The sequence below is a fragment of the Lytechinus pictus genome, chromosome 1 (genome assembly GCF_037042905.1).
Source record: "Lytechinus pictus isolate F3 Inbred chromosome 1, Lp3.0, whole genome shotgun sequence".
Taxonomy (NCBI): Eukaryota; Metazoa; Echinodermata; class Echinoidea; order Temnopleuroida; family Toxopneustidae; genus Lytechinus; species Lytechinus pictus.
In genome coordinates this window covers 6,378,402-6,398,423 of record NC_087245.1, presented here as the reverse complement: position 1 = coordinate 6,398,423, position 20,022 = coordinate 6,378,402, and the positions used below count along the sequence as shown (strand labels likewise).

Genomic DNA, 20,022 nt, shown 5'->3' with positions numbered 1-20,022 from the left:
CCTGTGGCTGAATTCTTTTACGTGTACATATATATATATATATATATATATGTTTGTGTAAGGGTGTGAATGTACATGTACATATGATAGAAGTATTGCAATAAGAAGAAAAAGCACTATGACCAGAAGTGGTTCAACATAAAAAACAAATAGCACTACCGGATTATATGATAACCCCAAGCATCACGGTCATTATCTACAAAACATTTATGGGAGATTCTGAAGTATTGAAGTCTCTCAGGAAAGTAGATTTAGAAATAGTTTTAATGATATGCAACGTATGCACGTTCAGTGCAATGTCAGCTTTTCAGTTATTAAGAGGAATTCAATGTTTACAAATGGTGAGTTATACATGTACTTTAAAAGTGGTTCTCTATCAATGTTTGTCATAATCTGACAAGTGTTCCCCGGTTTACTACGACCGTTAAATAACGTACCATTTGCGGCAATCATATGTGTTAATGATGTGGTTTTCAGGATAACTTTGACCACCATGGTGACAAGGACAGGTAGATGGCTCAATGCAGTTAGTTCCATTCCATACTGTGTCTTGAGTGCACACACACCTTCCTTGGCATGAGGTGATCTGACAATCATCAAAATTGTGCATGTTTTGGCATGTTTTCTCACATGGACGAGGGCAAGGGTCATACTCTTGATTGAAGGAGCACATATCGCTTGGGCAGTCAACATCTGTACAGTTGAGCTCTCCAGATAGACATTTGCTGTATACAATAGATATTGAATAAATGCATGAATATAATACATAAAATAAATCATACATAATAAACAAGGATGGAAAATATATTGATCTAATGAAGGACTATGTACATGATTTATTTGCATGTTTATCTTTCCAAATTTACTTTGAAGCACAAAGTTATGACATGTGCTACTAATACATGTAATAATCATGATGATAATAGCAGTAATCTTATTACACATTTATTTGCCTACAATAATCAATTATACAATTTTTATGCGCTTACATACTTTCATTTTTCCCCATATGCCCCTTAAAAAATCTCATCATATCTCTACTTGTTCTGCATACAGCTAAGTAAAAACCATCAGGTGACTTTTCTTTTTTAAATGAGTTGTCACATACTGAGATGAAGACACCACTAACTTACTATGGTGTAATGATTTTAGTGATCCAAAGTTGAATGTTAATTACAACTACAATCCTACGACCATATATCTTTTTAAATGCAAATCATAGACCTACATTAATGTTGAAAAAAATATAGAATGTACATGTATTGGGGTTTACCATTACAGAATCACATAATACTCCATAAAAAACCCTAAACACATTTGGACAACACAGGGAGTAGTTTTTACATTGTTAAGTTTGTAACTTTGTAGGGCTGGTGGATATGATCGGACAAGCTGATCTAAAATGATTAAAGTACATCTTCCCTCCTAGGCTAAAATCATGAAAAAACTTTGGGGGGGAGCGGTTACTGTCATTATTCCCTTCAAATAGGAAAGCATTCACTATAGTTTAGATAGATTCCTTAAAAGTATGTGTTGCTTTTAATACCCCTGCATCTTACATTATTAAACCAATCAAACACAAATTTAATAGTATAATCTCAGATAACACCATTGCATCATTATTTTATCAATTCTAATTGGAACTGAAATCGCTATTGAACTAAATTATTTTCTTTCTGAATAGCCACATTGTGTGTTCTTAATGTATGGTAAAATTAATTCAGTTTCCTAGGTTGGAAAAAAATGACTACCTACATTTTGAAACGACACTTGCAATTGATAAAAATCTTTGTATTACAGACCCCTGGGGTATCAACAATCTACTTACCAGCTACCACATCCTTTGTCAAACTGTGCTTGGTGAGTGTGAAACACTCTTGTGTCATGATCAAGACAACCACAATGATCATTTAGTACACATTCCCCACGTTCATCAATGACATAACCATCAGGACAGGCACATCCATCAATACAGGTATCACTGCAGACAGTGTCATCAAATGAAATCGCCCTGCATGATGTCTGGCACATTGGATGGCATGGTTCGTATATCATTCCAGCCTTACACTTCATCTCTGCAGAAATTAATGAACCAGGGTTGGAGTACACTTATTAATACTTACAGTAGGATAATCAACAAAATGATACAGACCAGTACATCATAAATATGGGAATTAAAAATTACACCTCTGAGGAGGAGGCATTAAGCTAAAACCATGCAACCTCGTGCAATGATCTTATACCAGACAATTCACTGATCGTTTTGTGAAATTTGAAATCATATACAGGTTGAATTTAGTACCTGGATGATGAGAACCAGCTTTGTGCTCTATTGAGTATATTATTTAAAACAATTAACAACATAATTGTACAGCTCTGACATCGTCAACGTCTTCTCAAAGCATTTCAAAGAATTATTACAACCCACAACAACTAGCATCGGTTCCATTGGCGATTAACATCTAGGGGCATTCAAACAAGTCACCTTGTTATGTGAAGCGCCTAAGATGTCAAACAAAATCAAATGTGTACTTGATATTTTTGAGGAGTGGAGATGGAATGGCCTACGTCAAATTCTGAATTGCATATTCACAGCAAGGTGATCCATTCAATGATATCTCAAACACCACAAACATGTGGACAATAAAGCTTAAAATAATCAAAGTTAAAAGCTCACCACAACTTGGAGTAAAAGTCCGCCAATCGATTACTACACCTCTGTGTGCACATTCAGCAGCATACATGGAAAATACAGAACACTCACAATTGTCGGAGCTCAAACAGTTACAAACATCATGACGGCATTTATCATAGTACTCCCAAGGGTCCACAAATTGACGACAATCTGTACCAGATATGAGAAATTATCTGAATGGGTTGAGGCAGAGATTTAGCTTTGGACTTAGGATTAGATTTTTAAAAGGAAATTCTAAAACTTGAATTTAAAAAAAAAGTCACCCTACTAGTTACTTTCTATTTTCTTCTTGTTGTTCTTCTCTTCTTCCCCTTCTATGTTTTTTCTTCTTCTTTTTCCAGAAGTATGTATAAACATCTTAGGAGTAACATTGCACAATGGTGGGTTATCTATCAGCTGATCTAAATGTAAATTGCTCATAGCAAAACCATATGAAGATGTTATACAAAATTAAAGTATATTCACAATTAAAGAGAGTTAATGTACCTTCAAAAAAAAAATTCAAGATATTTTTAGTGAAAGGGATCAGTGGTTCCTCTGATAGGAGTGTTACAATGTATATATCTCTCTAAAAAAATATGACTTCATATGAAAGTTATCAACAACCAGAAAAATAAACAGTTCCATTTATAGTTAATCTATCTAGCGAAGTAAAAGAAAAAATGCCCTACACAAAACAGGCTCACATCATTTCAAAGTTCATGGGTTAAATTATTTTGAAACTATTTCCTGACCCTCATAAATCATTCTTTAATAGCAATAAGAACAATACTGATAATAAAAACTAAATACAGGTAAAGAAACTACGTACATGCAAATGAATTATCGTAGAGGAGTCGACCACATTCTTTAGAAGCAAAGAATTCTTTCTGTGAGTAGAGATCACATGGATCAGGTATGGTGTCGTCTTTAGCATCAGGACAGGATAATGCCTTCCATTTGTTACCAAACGAGGTAGGATTAGTTTCAACATCACCTAACAAAAGACACACATTAAAGAACATGAACATCCAAGTATAGTCACAGACTATGCAATATGATACCTCTATCCAGCCTCTACAGACTGATGTCATCTAGTTTCAGGTGAAGGAAATGCCTCCATTGTAACTACATTAACTTTAATAGACATAAACGTCTTATACAGCAAACATAAATACTTGGAGAGGCAGTAAAGCTTATGCCTAAATTAAATGAAAATCTCATATATAACATGTCATGATTTAAAAAACAATGCATTCGTCTACACGTACGAACTCACCCACATTGCACAAACTACAGCCCTCCCTCCCCCCCCCTGCACTAAAACACTCCCCTCTCACACACACACACACACACACACACCCCACATATATTGGCATCCAAACATATAAAAAACACCCCATTGTACAGACACAAACACTCTCACACCACCCCCAAACACGTTCACATCCAAACCCTCGCAACCCACTCACACGTTTTAAATATCAACTAAATTGAGATTCATATACGCACCAGCATCAGTGTAGAAGTCATCACGATGGTTGTTATTGTATGTACCACAGAGACCGCATGTAGTATTCAGGTGCCTTTCATCAGCCATTAATGTCACTTGGTCATAACCATCAAACAGTATAGTTATACCATTGGGCATAATGACCTGTTTGAAACAAAGACAAATAGTGCAAGTATATAGGATGGTAGAATCTGCTCCTATAGGAGGCCCAAGGATCTATGTATCATGTACGTGAAATTCATCCAATCTTATCATTGGGCCATAATATTACAAGAGGTGAAGGAAAGACCTTGCCATACATCTATTCATATAGATTTTTGCCCTGTGTATAGTTAAGACAAAGAAAACTCACATATAACAAAAGGGGTTAACTAAAGTCCAATTTCAAAAGGACTTTTTATAGTATCAAATGCATAATTTATATAACAATTTTCCTAGCAAGTCTTGAGCCACTAGTCATGTTGCTCAGCTCTCCTTTAATCTGGATTTCAAGAGGATGCTCATATCATGGTCTATGTCTATTAAAAAAGTCGACTCATGAGTTGAAACCTATAGGAAAAAAAGAATACTGCATTGAAATTTAAAGATGTTTATCTTCTATAAACCGGACTAATAATAGAGATAATAATTATATAACATATACAACAATACTGATACAGACAGAGAAGGAACAAAAAAAATGCAGTAAAGAACAGCCAGTAAGACAGGTACGCTCATTCAATAGATATCTTTAGCTGCTTTGGATCTATTAAAAGAAACAATGAAAAAAGCATGAAGCAAAATGTCCCACTATGTGATAAATGTGTTGTTTAAAAACAGAAGCCACTGTGTGATGTTTGCAAAGTCCAGTTGCCAATATTAGTGTTCCATTGTATTACTTTTAAACTTAGAAACAGCTTTCATAGACCCTCTACAGATAAATCAGAAGTGTGTGTGCAGTGCTTTGTAACTGAAAGGAAAAGGCACTACATAAAATGTCTGAATCAGATTGGATACCAATGGCAACTCAATTGCAACACTATAACTTTTGAGTTCTCAGTCCATCATTGTAAACACCAAGCTCCACCAGAAATAAGTAGCTCCAGTCTACATCTATATGGTCTACCACACAAGGGTTTCTAAGGAGGGCAATCAAATGCAAGGTAATAGACAAATGGAGAGGCTAAAGGCTTAAAAAGTATAGGACACTTTCAAATTGCCATGCCAATTAAATAAGGTGATTTACAACAAGTAAGCATATCATCATAAAAACAGCTTTCTTCACAGCACCACCAATTGCATTGTCACTTCCATCTTTATCACCTCTCTTTTTGTTTTCGCTAGCAGGATCAAAAGCTCATTTTTCTTCTTTCAAGATGTTATCAAAGAATATGTCTCTGGAAGAGTAAAGTTCTGAATCAAAACTAGGCCATATAGATTGTTTGTTGGTTTGAATTTTCTATGAATATATAAGCAGAATAGCTTACCGCTGTTTGAGAGCTAGTTGGTTGGTTCAAATAGTAGTTTCTGGCCATTATGGGATACTGCTTCTCTTCCATCTTATCAATGAAAACCTTATGACCTCTTCTCAGTTCAATCTTCAGAGATACTTCTTCATTATGATCATCTATTACTACTGCCTTGACACATGATACGGCCTCCATTCCACATTCAGCGTTTTCCACACTAACCGAGTAATTGTTGCCCTTGTTCCAACAGTCCTTTAGCAGAACATAAGAGCATGTTCCACTTCCAGCAAAATCATAGTGATGGTTGTCAAATGTCTTGTAATGGCCCTGTCCACTAACAATACAAGTAGCTGTAAAATATTGATATTGATATAATCTTGATGTTAATCACAATGTGGGAACTGGAAATGATAATGTTACAGTACTACTCCTGCAATTATGACTACTACTATGCCATCACTACCACAATAATGATAAAAGAAAATAGTTGTACTTAAAGAGTGATTATATGCATTCCGTTCAGTAAATTATTGTTTTTTTAAATATTTGCCTTTCATTCAGGTGTATTTGAATAATTTAATCCTGTAATGTAGGTATTTTATGTCATGTAAAAAAAAATCCCAATGGACAAAAATAACACTGAATTGAATTGAGTGAATGTGAAAAAAAATGGTTATGATGATAATAACCTATATTTCCTTTATAACCTATACTTTAAACAATGAACTGCAAAATTTAAGCAATTGGTTAAAATGTAATAAATTAGTTATAAATATGTCTAAAACAAATTTTATGGTATTTAGTAACATTAATTATGATATTAAGGATATTAAATTACACATGAATGGAACTCAATTATTACATACAAATCATTCAAAATTTCTAGGTATCCATATTGATGAACTCATGTCATGGAAATATCATATCGAAGATGTCTGTATTAAAATTTAACAAAGTACAGTATAGCTTACAAATCAAACTTATCTTTTTTTTTCTTTCTTTTTTTGTGTGTAATGTTTACGTCATTACTTAAGTTATCATTCTAAATTCTTTTCCCCATACGTAATGCTATTTTATTTTTTTAATGAATGTGTTGATTTTTCTTAACTATTATTTTGAAAGTTATGAATGAGAGCCATATTCACATGCTATATATTGTTAAGAAATGTCTATTTTGATAGCAGTTATCTGTTTATTTTGTGTTGGGTGCCTGATTTTAAGACTTATTTTGTCTTCTTTGGCTCCCTCACAGTAATGTACATTTATTTGTATTATTTTTGAACAACTCAGTTTCACTTTCCTTTTCAATTATTTTTGTTTCCTATTTTGTACATATTTGTAATGTTTTTATGTTATTGTGGAAATATATGATTTGATTTGAATAATAGTACTAATTCAAATTGATGATAATGATAATTCTATGGAAAACTATGATTGAATGGCTAAACATTATTCTCATAATCAGTCTACATGTATAACCTTGATTTTATTTGTTTAAATATTTGATTATATGGAGCTTTCAAATTGCAGAGGACTTCGAGGTAAACCACTACAAGGTACATGATTGATTGATTGATAACAATTATCGACACTATCAACACATGCGTGTCATATAAGTGTCGGACAGTTAATCTGGAAAGGTTACTATAATACAATACAAATTACCCTAATGCAACTTTACAAAGGAACAGGATTATAAATTAGTAATTATCAGTAATAAATTAATACGTTAACTACTTCCCCGGGATAACTTCCCTACTCTTTACGAAAAGAGGAGTAGGTTTTTTAACGTGCAAATGGTGTGACTCTCCTTTACACGGGACCGACGGCTTAGAGTCTCCTCCGAAAGACTAGACAATTGGAATAAAATACCTTGCCCAAGGGTATACCTGTTGTGATTGGGATTCGAACACTTTCCCACCTAAAATCTAATAAAAAGATTGATCTCCTTTAGGAAATTTACAATACATAATCGTGAAATATCTCTAAATAATGTCTTAAGGTCAGGAACATCATAAAAGTTAGCAAGAATATGTGCAAAATCAGGTACAAGGAACAGATAATCTCTTACCTCCGCAGTCGTTCTGCGTACACTGCCACTTTCCTTGCATGCAAGTACTGAAATCAAAAGTAAATGGACCATTAATGTTATCATCAATTCATAGTTAAGTTCTTAGGATAATTTAATGCTTCAATGCTGAAAGAAATGTATTGAATGTACTTTAGGAAAAGTTCATGATCAAGTAATGTTGAAATTCTAGGATCTTGATTAACATCACATGAAGTAAATTATTTACATCAGCACAGGACTGTCAGAAAACGACTTTGTTTAAAGGGTCTTTTACACGACCAATCCAGGAGCAAACTAAGTTTCATGCAATGTTTGATGTTTTGTACATACCACTCTTTCTTAAAATACCATCCGAAGTCTGAATGAGATGTTAAAGAATTACATACCATTCATTACACCCATCAGAGTTACGTTCCGAAGGTTGATACTCGTTACCTTGCCACGAGCAAGGACATTCATCAACAGTGACACACCCACCGGACATTGTTTTATAGGTCATTGGTGGACAGTAGCATCCTTCAAGGCATCCAATTGTATCCTCAGTTTCACATCCTACCTGGACTGAGTTACAACGTGTTTCATCACAGGTAGACCCACACTGATTGTATACTTTAGTAGAATTGACAGGACACTCAAAAGCTGCAATGACAAAGTTCATGATGGTAAAGGAACTTTGAACCTTGGAAATGCTAGCATTGTTAATTTGATTTTATTTTGGAGAGATAGAGGAATCTACTGGATCAGTATCACTACAGTATGTATAAAAAATTTACACATCGAAAAAAAATCCTATAAAATGAAATGTTTGTAATATCATGAAACTTTCTCAACATCTTTATATTGGTGCAAGTCTCTTCAGTAGAATGACAATAATGGCTACCAACAAATTTTCTGCTTTAATGAGAATGCCATACTTTAAAAATGCTTGAGAAAAATAACTTACGTAAAAAGTAATAAAATGGATAATGGAACGGTTAAGTAATACCAAGTATGTGTATTTTATCTAACAAGATTGATTTGATTATATTTTTGTGTTGTCCAATACATTCCCACAAGCCTATCCCCCCGTCCTCCATGATATATCTGCTTTATGGATAGCCGGCATGAAATAGGTTTAATTTTTTCCCCTTTAAGTCATGCTTGGGTAGGAATAGACCGAAAAATAACTTAAAATGATGTATGAAATGTAAAGGATCAAAATAATCAACAAAAATGCTGAAGATGTCTGAAATGAACTCTTGTTTACATTGATTTTATGTCCTCAGATTTTGTAGCAGGCACAAACAAGCTAGAAACCTGGGATTAAACTGTTCATGTTGATACCAAAGTTGTTCAAACAAGTTGCAATGTATCAATTTGATTTCCATGTTTTAAAAAATGCAATAAAACTATGAAACAGGTACAGCACAGTGTGTTTGTTTTCGCCTGTTCAAAAATGGTGATTTTGCTTTTTATGCCTTTGCTTGCCAATATCTTTTTTGGGGGACAAAATATTCTAATTTGGGGTAAAAACTTTCTTTTGCTTTTCAAATTTTTCCCCAGAAAATGTGCCCCCTTGGAAAATCCTGGTCATATTCATACTTATATCTGATAGAAAAGACTGAGACCCATGTATATACCTGAAAAATATCCCGATGTTGTAAATATTTCAATTAATTCCGAAGGTTCGTTAATCCGAAAACGAAATTAGGTTGAATTTCGTAATTCCGAAGGTTCGTTTTTCTGAAAACGAAATAAGGTTCGTTAGTCCGAAAATGAAATAATTAAAACACTTTTCAGAGTGTAAACTTTTTTATTGAAACACACTAGGTTTGCATGTCAATATTTCATTTTACTTACGGCAAGAAAAATGGGACCTCCAGGGCACCACGGTTCCATTCCGAGCACACTCTAAAGCAAAAGCAGCGAATGAAGCACACCTACAACTTTCATCACGCATTGCACACTCACAGACTTCTTCCTCACAAGCAATGACAAATGCCTCATTATCTATCTGTTTGAAGGATAAAACAAATGGAATACTTTCATCACTACAGTGTGTCCAAGAAAAAGAGGAAATTTATTTCCCTGTGAACTGAAATAAATCATTCATTTAGGACATATATCATGATAGTATTTTTCCCTTCCAGTAATATATAGCATTTATGAGGCGCCGATCAATCTAGTTGCCTATTCAGTGGCGCACTTCCAGTACCACTATAAAAGAAAATTATTTGATATTAATAAGATGCATATAGACTAGAGAATTGAAAGATGAAGTAGGCCCATCCAGGCATTAATAAAAAGGATAAGATTCATGAACAGGTATCGATGTTTCGTTAATAGGTTTTACTAGTTTAGTACAAATGATTCAGATGTGATCTTGCAATTGGCAATGATTGGTAGCTGCAACATCACTACTGCTGAGAATCATACACTTGCAATTATGTAACAGACCCATGGATTATTTTTCAATGCCAATACATTCCTTATTTAGTATCAATATCAAATTTGTCCTGAAAGTATTTGTGAGTTACTGACCTGACAATCTGCAAAGAAGTAATCTTGAAGTGGACTACATTGCTCCTGGACCCATTGTGCAAAGGCCTCCTCATCATCACTCTCAAAGTAAGTTTTCTGAGTACACCTGGTTGTAGCTGTTGTTTCCAGGCACTGTCCATTATCTACACAACACCAAAACATGATTGGAATTTAACTATGCATATATCCTGTAGAGTGTGTTCATCGGTACCTAACCCAAGGGGGCTCTGCATGTGTGGATAGCTCCTGTCAAATGTACGTTTTGACTTTTGTCAACTGGTGGGTGTTTCATGAAAGTTGTCAGCACTGACTAAATTGTCAGTGCTGACTATTTTAGTGAAATCCTTGCATTTGATTGGCTGAGAAGCACTTGCCTCTGACTGTTACTACGGTAACTGTCTGAGGAAGACAACTTGTTAGTGCTGACAACATTCATGAAGCAGTCCCCAGGTGGGTGTTTCATAAAGCTGTACGTAAAGTTAGGCAAGACTTTACGCACAACTGGTGACCTTTCTTGTGCCACATTATCCCTATGTAGCTCACTTAGCACCTAAGATCGGTCATGTTCCAGTCATACATGTACGTAAAGTTGTGCGTAACTTTATGAACTGCTTTATGAAACACCACCAGGATTGCCAATTATTTTGACAGGGAAAAAAAATACCTATATTTTGAGTGGCACCAGAATGGTTTTGATCAGACAGAGCTCAGATTGTGTCTTACAATGATTGGACCCCCCCCCATCTATTTTTCTGAGCAGAACGTTCATTGGGCTGACCCATTAAACAGATGTAGGTACATGTATTATAAAGATCATTGTCTACATATAAAGATCTGTTATCTCTTTATAATGATCTATTGTCTATATATAAAGATCTGTTATCTCTTTATAAAGATCATTGTCTACATATAAAGATCTGTTATCTCTTTATAATGATCTATTGTCTATATATAAAGATCTGTTATCTCTTTATAAAGATCATTGTCTACATATAAAGATCTGTTATCTCTTTATAAAGATCATTGTCTACATATAAAGATCTGTTATCTCTTTATAAAGATCATTGTCTACATATAAAGATCTGTTATCTCTTTATAAAGATCATTGTCTACATATAAAGATCTGTTATCTCTTTATAAAGATCATTGTCTACATATAAAGATCTGTTATCTCTTTATAATGATCTACTGTCTACATATAAAGATCTGTTATCTCTTTATAATGATCTATTGTCTATATATAAAGATCTGTTATCTCTTTATAAAGATCATTGTCTACATATAAAGATCTGTTATCTCTTTATAAAGATCATTGTCTACATATAAAGATCTGTTATCTCTTTATAAAGATCATTGTCTACATATAAAGATCTGTTATCTCTTTATAAAGATCATTGTCTACATATAAAGATCTGTTATCTCTTTATAAAGATCATTGTCTACATATAAAGATCTGTTATCTCTTTATAAAGATCATTGTCTACATATAAAGATCTGTTATCTCTTTATAAAGATCATTGTCTACATATAAAGATCTGTTATCTCTTTATAAAGATCATTGTCTACATATAAAGATCTGTTATCTCTTTATAAAGATCTATTGTCTACATATAAAGATCTGTTATCTCTTTATAAAGATCTATTGTCTATATATAAAGATCTGTTATCTCTATCTTTATAAAGATCTATTGTCTACATATAAAGATCTGTTATCTCTTTATAAAGATCATTGTCTACATATAAAGATCTGTTATATCTTTATAAAGATCATTGTCTACATATAAAGATCTGTTATCTCTTTATAAAGATCATTGTCTACATATAAAGATCTGTTATCTCTTTATAAAGATCATTGTCTACATATAAAGATCTGTTATCTCTTTATAAAGATCATTGTCTACATATAAAGATCTGTTATCTCTTTATAAAGATCATTGTCTACATATAAAGATCTGTTATCTCTTTATAAAGATCATTGTCTACATATAAAGATCTGTTATCTCTTTATAAAGATCATTGTCTACATATAAAGATCTGTTATCTCTTTATAAAGATCATTGTCTACATATAAAGATCTGTTATCTCTTTATAAAGATCATTGTCTACATATAAAGATCTGTTATCTCTTTATAAAGATCTATTGTCTACATATAAAGATCTGTTATCTCTTTATAAAGATCTATTGTCTATATATAAAGATCTGTTATCTCTATCTTTATAAAGATCTATTGTCTACATATAAAGATCTGTTATCTCTATCTTTATAAAGATCATTGTCTACATATAAAGATCTGTTATCTCTTTATAAAGATCATTGTCTACATATAAAGATCTGTTATCTCTTTATAAAGATCATTGTCTACATATAAAGATCTGTTATCTCTTTATAATGATCTATTGTCTACATATAAAGATCTGTTATCTCTTTATAATGATCTATTGTCTACATATAAAGATCTGTTATCTCTTTATAATGATCTATTGTCTACATATAAAGATCTGTTATCTCTTTATAATGATCTATTGTCTACATATAAAGATCTGTTATCTCTTTATAAAGATCTATTGTCTACATATAAAGATCTGTTATCTCTTTATAATGATCTATTGTCTCTATACAAAGATCCGTTACCTCTCTCTTCCATCAAGTCCATAATCCAAAATTGACCGAAGTTGTGTGCTTCTGTAGCTTGATCTTCATCAGCGTTGGCACTGATAATAAAAAAGTCGTTGGTCGGATCTCCATCATACAATCCACAAAGACCAGCCGTGTTGCTTGTCAATAATTCAGTATCAGTGATGTAGACCGTGATAGAGTCTTTGCCATCATAGGTGATTGTGAAGCCTAATCCACTTTTCCCTCTGATATAGTTAGATGTTTGCTCTAGTACCACTCCACCTACTTTTCTTGGAAGATCTACAAGTTCATTGTCAAATTGTACCTTTCCACCGGGGAGCAGATAGATCAAATTGTAGGGATCGCTATTGTCAATTACTACAGCCCTGCATGGTTAGTAAATCAATAATATTGAAATAATATTATATCCACTCAAACTTGATAATGACTTAAAAATATCTACCCTAACATGCTTCTAACATATATTCATTGCCCCCAAACAATGACCCCTTGACCCGCAGTATGCCTAAGCCACAATTTATTACTCGCGTAAAATCGTTATTCAATGTACCGGTATATAGAATGAAAGTATGAAAAAAAATATTTAAAAAGAGAGTACCAGAAAGAAAGAAAAAATATATGAAGAGCATAATTAGTAGTCCCTATTTCGGTCGCCGTCTGGATCGGTTTTGCTTGCGTTACTGTGCCATACTGGTAGTTAAATTTTCATAGTTCCCAATGATGTCAAGTTTCGCTCTTTAAAAATAGGAAATTATCTCAGTCTATAAGCATGTAGATGGTAACTGCATAAAACAATACACTTTCTTAATTGCCACTACATCCCCCTAATCCGGAAAAGAAAAAAAATCATGGGCTCTGTGAGTTAAACATGTATTAAAAACTAGCTTTGAATATTTTTTCATGCGTTCGCTACGCTCCCTCTCAGAGTAATAGAAACTTACTTATTCATCAGGCAGGGAAAAATAATATTATAGATGCCAATTCACAGCTGCCTGGCAGTGATCTCCTATTCACATGCTGCACTCAATTGGTCATTTACCATGCATTTAATGACCTAAAGTCATTTTTTAAAACTTGGAGAAGCTCCCAATGTTTTATTCTAGAAGCGAGATGTAAGGTGTCAAGAATGTTTAATTTCAACTTCATCATCAACTGACATGTGTTTTCAAGTTTTCAGAAGGCAGGTGATTATACCTGTTTTCAGGTAATTTTCTGATTTTCTCTTACTTATACACTCATGTTCCTACTTAAACCTTCATCTTGTTCCTTTTTAGAGGTAAAAATTTGATAGATGGGGTATGAGTTACCTGCATGCTGTGCTGTCTTCATGAAAGCAAGGGTAGTTATTCTGAACATAGATTTTGAATGATTCCTCCTGGTAGTCTGTGACAAGCAAATAAGTACATTGCCCGTTGAAGGAAAAGAACCTCCCATCAAAGGTTCGGTACTGGCTCTGGGACCATACATTACAATACACAGAGTTTGGAATCCCTGTATTGAGTGAAAGACAATGAAAAAAAATCTTAAAATAATAATACTGTGTTATGTTATTGGCAAAAGAGCTTACTCAAATTCTACCCTGCATGTCTAATTTATTAATTAAAAAGACACATCTATATATATATATATATATACCCCGGTACTATTTAAAGAGTATTTGCATCAGTGACAGTACATGTACATCTGGGCCAGGCCAAAAGCGCGAAAAGTGAAATCCAATAAATAACATTTTTATGAGGCTACATGTAGCTTTAAGTGCGAATCAGTGATATTACAAATGACTGTCTTTATATACATGTACACCAAACCACGCATTTTGTGTACGTACATGTAGGTGACAAAATATTAGTAAATAATTTGTGCGTGTAATCACATCCCTTGAAGGTCATTGGTGCATACGATCAATATGATAAATATTGCCAAAAACCTGAAACTACAAATTATAAAGATTCATGAAATATTTATTTGCAATCATAGCCTATTACTGCACCTTTCTCTTATTGGTGCTGAATTTGTATGATTGATACAAAAGAGTGTAATGATTACCTGGAACCGAAACACTTGGTATGCTAGTCGTGACTGGAAGGTTGGTCGTAGGAGGTGAGATTGTAGTCGTGTGATTTATATTACTTGACCGTTTACCTCTGTGAGATGCTGCTCTAGCAACACGTTTGAATGCAGCTATGAAAGGATAAAACCAAAAAAAATATGATTATAGTGACAATGACGACAACAAATATTATGGAGACATTCATGATAGAATGTTAATTCGATTAAAAATTCATTAATAGTATAATAATAAAGAACATAAGAAAAAATACATTAAGAAATGTAAATGGTGATGATAATGATGATGATGATAATACAATAATAATACTAATTAATATCATAACAATAATGATAATACTAATAACAATGATAATAATTTCATAATTGGTAATTATTATTCAATTATTATCATCATAGTTGTCATCATACTCCTAATAATGAAGGATAAAAGAAGTGAGCCTTCGTGGGTAGTTGGAACAGATTAATATTTAAAAAAAAAAATCATGATAGTAACTAAGAAAGAGTGAAAAAAAAAACATTGAATTACCGGTAAAAGTAACCCAAAAATATGCATTGTAGCATTTGAAAATACGTCCTCATGCCATGAAAGACAAAATCATGGTATTTTTTGTAACAAATGTAAATTATGATCTACGTATATCAAATATGACTAATAAATTACTACACACATATATCGAACAAAATATAGGTTTTCCCATCCAATTTAATGATGTCACAATCATTTAATTTGAAACCAATTTGAATGACCTATGAGATCAACATTAAAAAAAGGCAAATAGTTCATTCAATTTCATTTCATTTACAGGCAATTTCATGGTTTTGTCATTCAAAAAGAGCGATCAAATTAAAAAAAGCACACAAGAAGTGTTTAAAAATTAGCAGCGGCATATTTTTCACAAATTCAAACTGAATTTTTAAAAAAAAGGAATGATATGAAACGGCATTGAATGCTTAGTAACAACAAGTGGAATGCCTCTGGCCGTCTCACCTGCATCACGCGATTCAATATAGCAGCAGTGTTGATTTTGAAAACTACTATAACTCGCACAAGATGTTCAGTGATACTTGGTTACTCTTATTTCCACGTTTTATGAACTAGACCAATACACTTATAGAGATATGATGGCAATTCAACAAATACCCCCAACGTGGCCAAAGTTCTTTGACCTTACATGACCTTTGACCTTGATCATGTGACCTGAAACTCGCACAGGATGTTCAGTGATACTTGATTACTATCATGTCCAAGTTTTATGAACTAGACCAACACACTTTCAAATTTATGGCTGACGGTAATTCAACAAATACCCCAATTTGGCCAAAGTTCATTGACCCTAAATGACATTTGACCTTGATCATGTGACCTGAAACTTGCACAGGATGTTCAGTAATACTTGATTACTATTATGTCCAAGTTTCATGAATCAGATCCATAAACTTTCAAAGTTATGATGGTAATTCAACAGATACCCCCAATTCGGCCAAAGTTCATTGACCCTAAATGACCTTTGACCTTGGTCATGTGATGTGAAACTCAAGCAGGATGTTCAGTGATACTTGATTAACCTTATGTATAAGTTTCATGAACTAGGTCCATATATTTTCTAAGTTATAATGACATTTCAAAAACTTAACCTTAGGTTAAGATTTTGATGTTGATTCCCCCAACATGGTCTAAGTTCATTGACCCTAAATGACCTTTGACCTTGGTCATGTGACATAAAACTCAGGCAGGATGTTCAGTAATACTTGATTAACCTTATGGCCAAGTTTCATGAACTAGGTCCATATACTTTCTAAGTTATGCTGTCATTTCAAAAACTTAACATCAGGTTAAGATTTGGTGTTGGTGTTGACGCCGCCGCCGCCGTCGCCGCCGCCGTCGGAAAAGCGGCGCCTATAGTCTCACTCTGCTATGCAGGTGAGACAAAAATGAACCATGGGTGCAGAGAGTTGAAGAAAAAATTTGTTCAAACTTGAACACCCATTCATTAATTCAAATGCAACTCTGATGAAATTGGATGGGAAAACAAATAATAAGTTATTATACAAGAACAAAGTGAACATATCGGTGAATCAAAATCGGTTACGACCAATTAAAGCAATTTCTATTAAAACTGGGGAGCTGATTCGGAGGAGCATTCCCCCTGCATTTTTTTTGGGTGATAAATCAGCAATGTGAAACGCACATACTTTTATAACAAATCTGCCACCCTCCAGTACATGCAGTTCAGAAATTACGCAATATTCTATAAGACCCCAAATTCTCTAAACAGCGATTTCATGGACATTTCAATGCAACTATCGTTTTTAGCTTTAAAAATTCACTGATTAATCATATTTTTTGTTTTTACATTTGATTAAACTCAATTTCATCTTTTAAATATATTTATCCATTTGTTTTCATATGTCTGGCATGCATCATACATGTCACATGGTATGTAAGAAAAACAAATATCGATGGGGGTGATCTTAAGGTTGGTTAAGTACATGTATCTTGAATTATTTTCTTAGACCAATTCGATGTTCGATTCAATCCTTTGGGCTGGATAAAATCTGCGAGAGTAAAGACATTTTAACCCACAACATAGTTATTAAAGATACTTTGCCTTGTCTGCCAGCAACTGGGAGATTAATAAGTTTTATCCAAAGTACTTAGAGAGCATGGTTATATCACAAGCCATGACAAAGAAAAAAGATTGTTCGCTTTCAATATTTTGATTTAAGTTGTTTTTTACATTCAAACAAGGTTGGTTCCTAGTCTTTTAAGAGCTAAGAAAAACCGAATCAAATTATATCAAACCATTAGATATAATACGCTATTTTATGCAATGTATTTCTTAATGATACCTTAATTACTAGCAATTATTAGGTTAAAAAATCTTCCTCAAAAGGCCCGAGATGCTGATGTTAATTACATAATATTTCATTAGTTCATTTTACATTCCACATGTCCCATTAATTTGTGTCGACAACTCATGTAATTTATTGCAATGGAGCTTTCCAAACAAACAAGAATTAAGTCGAAAAAGGTGTATTTCAATGTCGAAAAACATATATTTTATAGCCGGATGTATGATTTTTTCATTTTGGTTTTAGCATTCCTATGCAATAATAATAGTATGATACATGTACCTGAAGTTGTTTACTTACGATTATTGAAAATCAGTTTACGGTCACCGCTGCTGCTAAAGAAAGAGTAATCTGGCCTGAAAAAAAAACAAGAATCAACCCATATAAAAAAAAATTATAATGAATTTGGTCAATTTTCTAGAGTCACGGTACCATTCATTTGTTCTCCCTTTTCAATGGGCCCAAATGCGCCATTTTCTAGATCTTTCTACTTTATCATTATTTTACAATTTCACTCTTTAATCCTTTGACATGAATCGAAAAAACATTTTAAAATATCATTTAATCATGATAGAAACAATGAAATCAGGGGATAGTAACCAAGAAACATAATAAAGCTTACCGACTTCTGTAGTGTACATGGGCATCAGAATATTCAGTGAAAAACAGTACTATTATTAGGAAAATCAGGCAATATGTCGATTTCCCCATTTTTGAAACCAATTTGAATTCTGGCTGGCTGACTTTAGCAGCCACGCCGCGTAAGAAGATACCAATCTTCAACGTAATATCTGTTATCTTGAATCTCCAGATGAATGATAAAAAATAACATGAGGAAAGCTCAGAAAAGGGTTACACTCATTCTGTACGAGTTTTCAGGGTTTATATAGGAATAAATGTGAATACCCCAGTGCTATTTATTCCTCGTTTGATCTTTCAAATTTGCTCATTGATTTTGCTTAGTTCCCTGAAAACAAATAAACAACTTGAAAGGTAAAGAAGATAATAGAAAAACTGACATGAACATAACATTTGTCAAAATTACTCACTATCATCTGGAATATGTTCCTTATTTACCAATTGTAATTATGTTGATTGAGCCTAATTGGCAATTAAATACTTCACCAAATCCAAATACAGGTGCATGCCGTCTAAGTGTGCAGTTCATCCTTTTATTTGTTCCATATGTCTGTGGATATGTCTAAAATAGACAGGCACTCTACTCTGCAAGGTCAAAATGTAAAAACTCTGCAAGCAGATGTTCTTCAAGATAAAGATATTCATGTAAAATAACTAATCAAACTTACCATGCCACAAGTTTCCTGATTGTTAAAGCTTAAAAGGGGATTTGAGCTTTCAGACTGAAATAGTTCCTCATCTCCTTCAAATTATTTTTATTAACAATCCAAATAATCTTAGTATCTTGCAGGGCTCACATTGAAATGTCAGACAGCTGTATTACTTTGGCATCTATTAATTACATCTCATTTTGTCCATCCGATTATTACATTAGGCCAGATATCAATCAACAATAAGTTAATATCTACCTTAGATCTATAGAGCATGGGAGCATATAATTAGAGGAAGAAATAAAGTTAGTATATTTCTTTTCTTTATTTTTGTGTAAACGTTCTACATGTATGTATGTCCTCATAAATATGCAATGAGCGAATTGTATATCTCTTGTATTTTATCACATGAAATTTGTCTATTCAAATTTTATCCTCAAGCAATGTAAAAATGGGTTTGACAACTGATTTCATGTGAAAGATGGCTTTTGAGAGCCATAATCAAAATTTGTAATATGTAAATATGTCTTTTTACCCAAGTGTCCCCCCCTTTCAAAGTGAGGACTTTTTTTTATTTGCTTGTCATAAATTCATCAGGAAAATGTGCCCCCCCCCCTTATGAAAATCCTGGATCCATCCCCTGATGTATGAAATATCTGAAATAACTATGAATTGAAATATGAAAATGGAGAGTGGGGACATTACATCATAAGCCCATCAATTAACCCCCCCCCCCCCCCGCCTGGTGAGGTAAAAGTAACCTATATTTTCCTTTCTCCATGAATATGTATTTTACAGATTAAGATCAACATTCTTATTATATTCTCAAAATGTTCTTCTATTACTGGTAAGTTGTTATCAATCCTATTCAGACTATTACTAGGAATTTATTATCAGTGCATTCCTTCAAAAATGCAGTTAAAGTATACTTGTCTTAAAGATGTAA

At 33.3% G+C, this 20,022-nt stretch overlaps 1 protein-coding gene across 1 annotated transcript in view; it reads right to left on the bottom strand.

Annotated features, from left to right (window-relative positions):
- LOC129254518 (mucin-2-like) overlaps window positions 1-18,175 on the bottom strand; it is a gene marked incomplete at its 5' end in the record, with an annotated part of 44,070 nt that extends 25,895 nt beyond the window's left edge. Inside the window, 14 exons of the mRNA XM_064095102.1 lie at window positions 438-725; window positions 1,829-2,075; window positions 2,678-2,845; window positions 3,507-3,671; window positions 4,187-4,331; window positions 5,654-5,985; window positions 7,707-7,753; window positions 8,093-8,345; window positions 9,546-9,699; window positions 10,227-10,369; window positions 12,859-13,229; window positions 14,172-14,355; window positions 14,911-15,045; window positions 18,088-18,175. Of these exons, the coding sequence (XP_063951172.1) occupies window positions 438-725; window positions 1,829-2,075; window positions 2,678-2,845; window positions 3,507-3,671; window positions 4,187-4,331; window positions 5,654-5,985; window positions 7,707-7,753; window positions 8,093-8,345; window positions 9,546-9,699; window positions 10,227-10,369; window positions 12,859-13,229; window positions 14,172-14,355; window positions 14,911-15,045; window positions 18,088-18,175 (2,720 nt within the window). The remainder of the gene's footprint in view (window positions 1-437; window positions 726-1,828; window positions 2,076-2,677; window positions 2,846-3,506; window positions 3,672-4,186; window positions 4,332-5,653; window positions 5,986-7,706; window positions 7,754-8,092; window positions 8,346-9,545; window positions 9,700-10,226; window positions 10,370-12,858; window positions 13,230-14,171; window positions 14,356-14,910; window positions 15,046-18,087) is intronic.
- Between the last annotated feature and the right edge of the window lie 1,847 nt (window positions 18,176-20,022).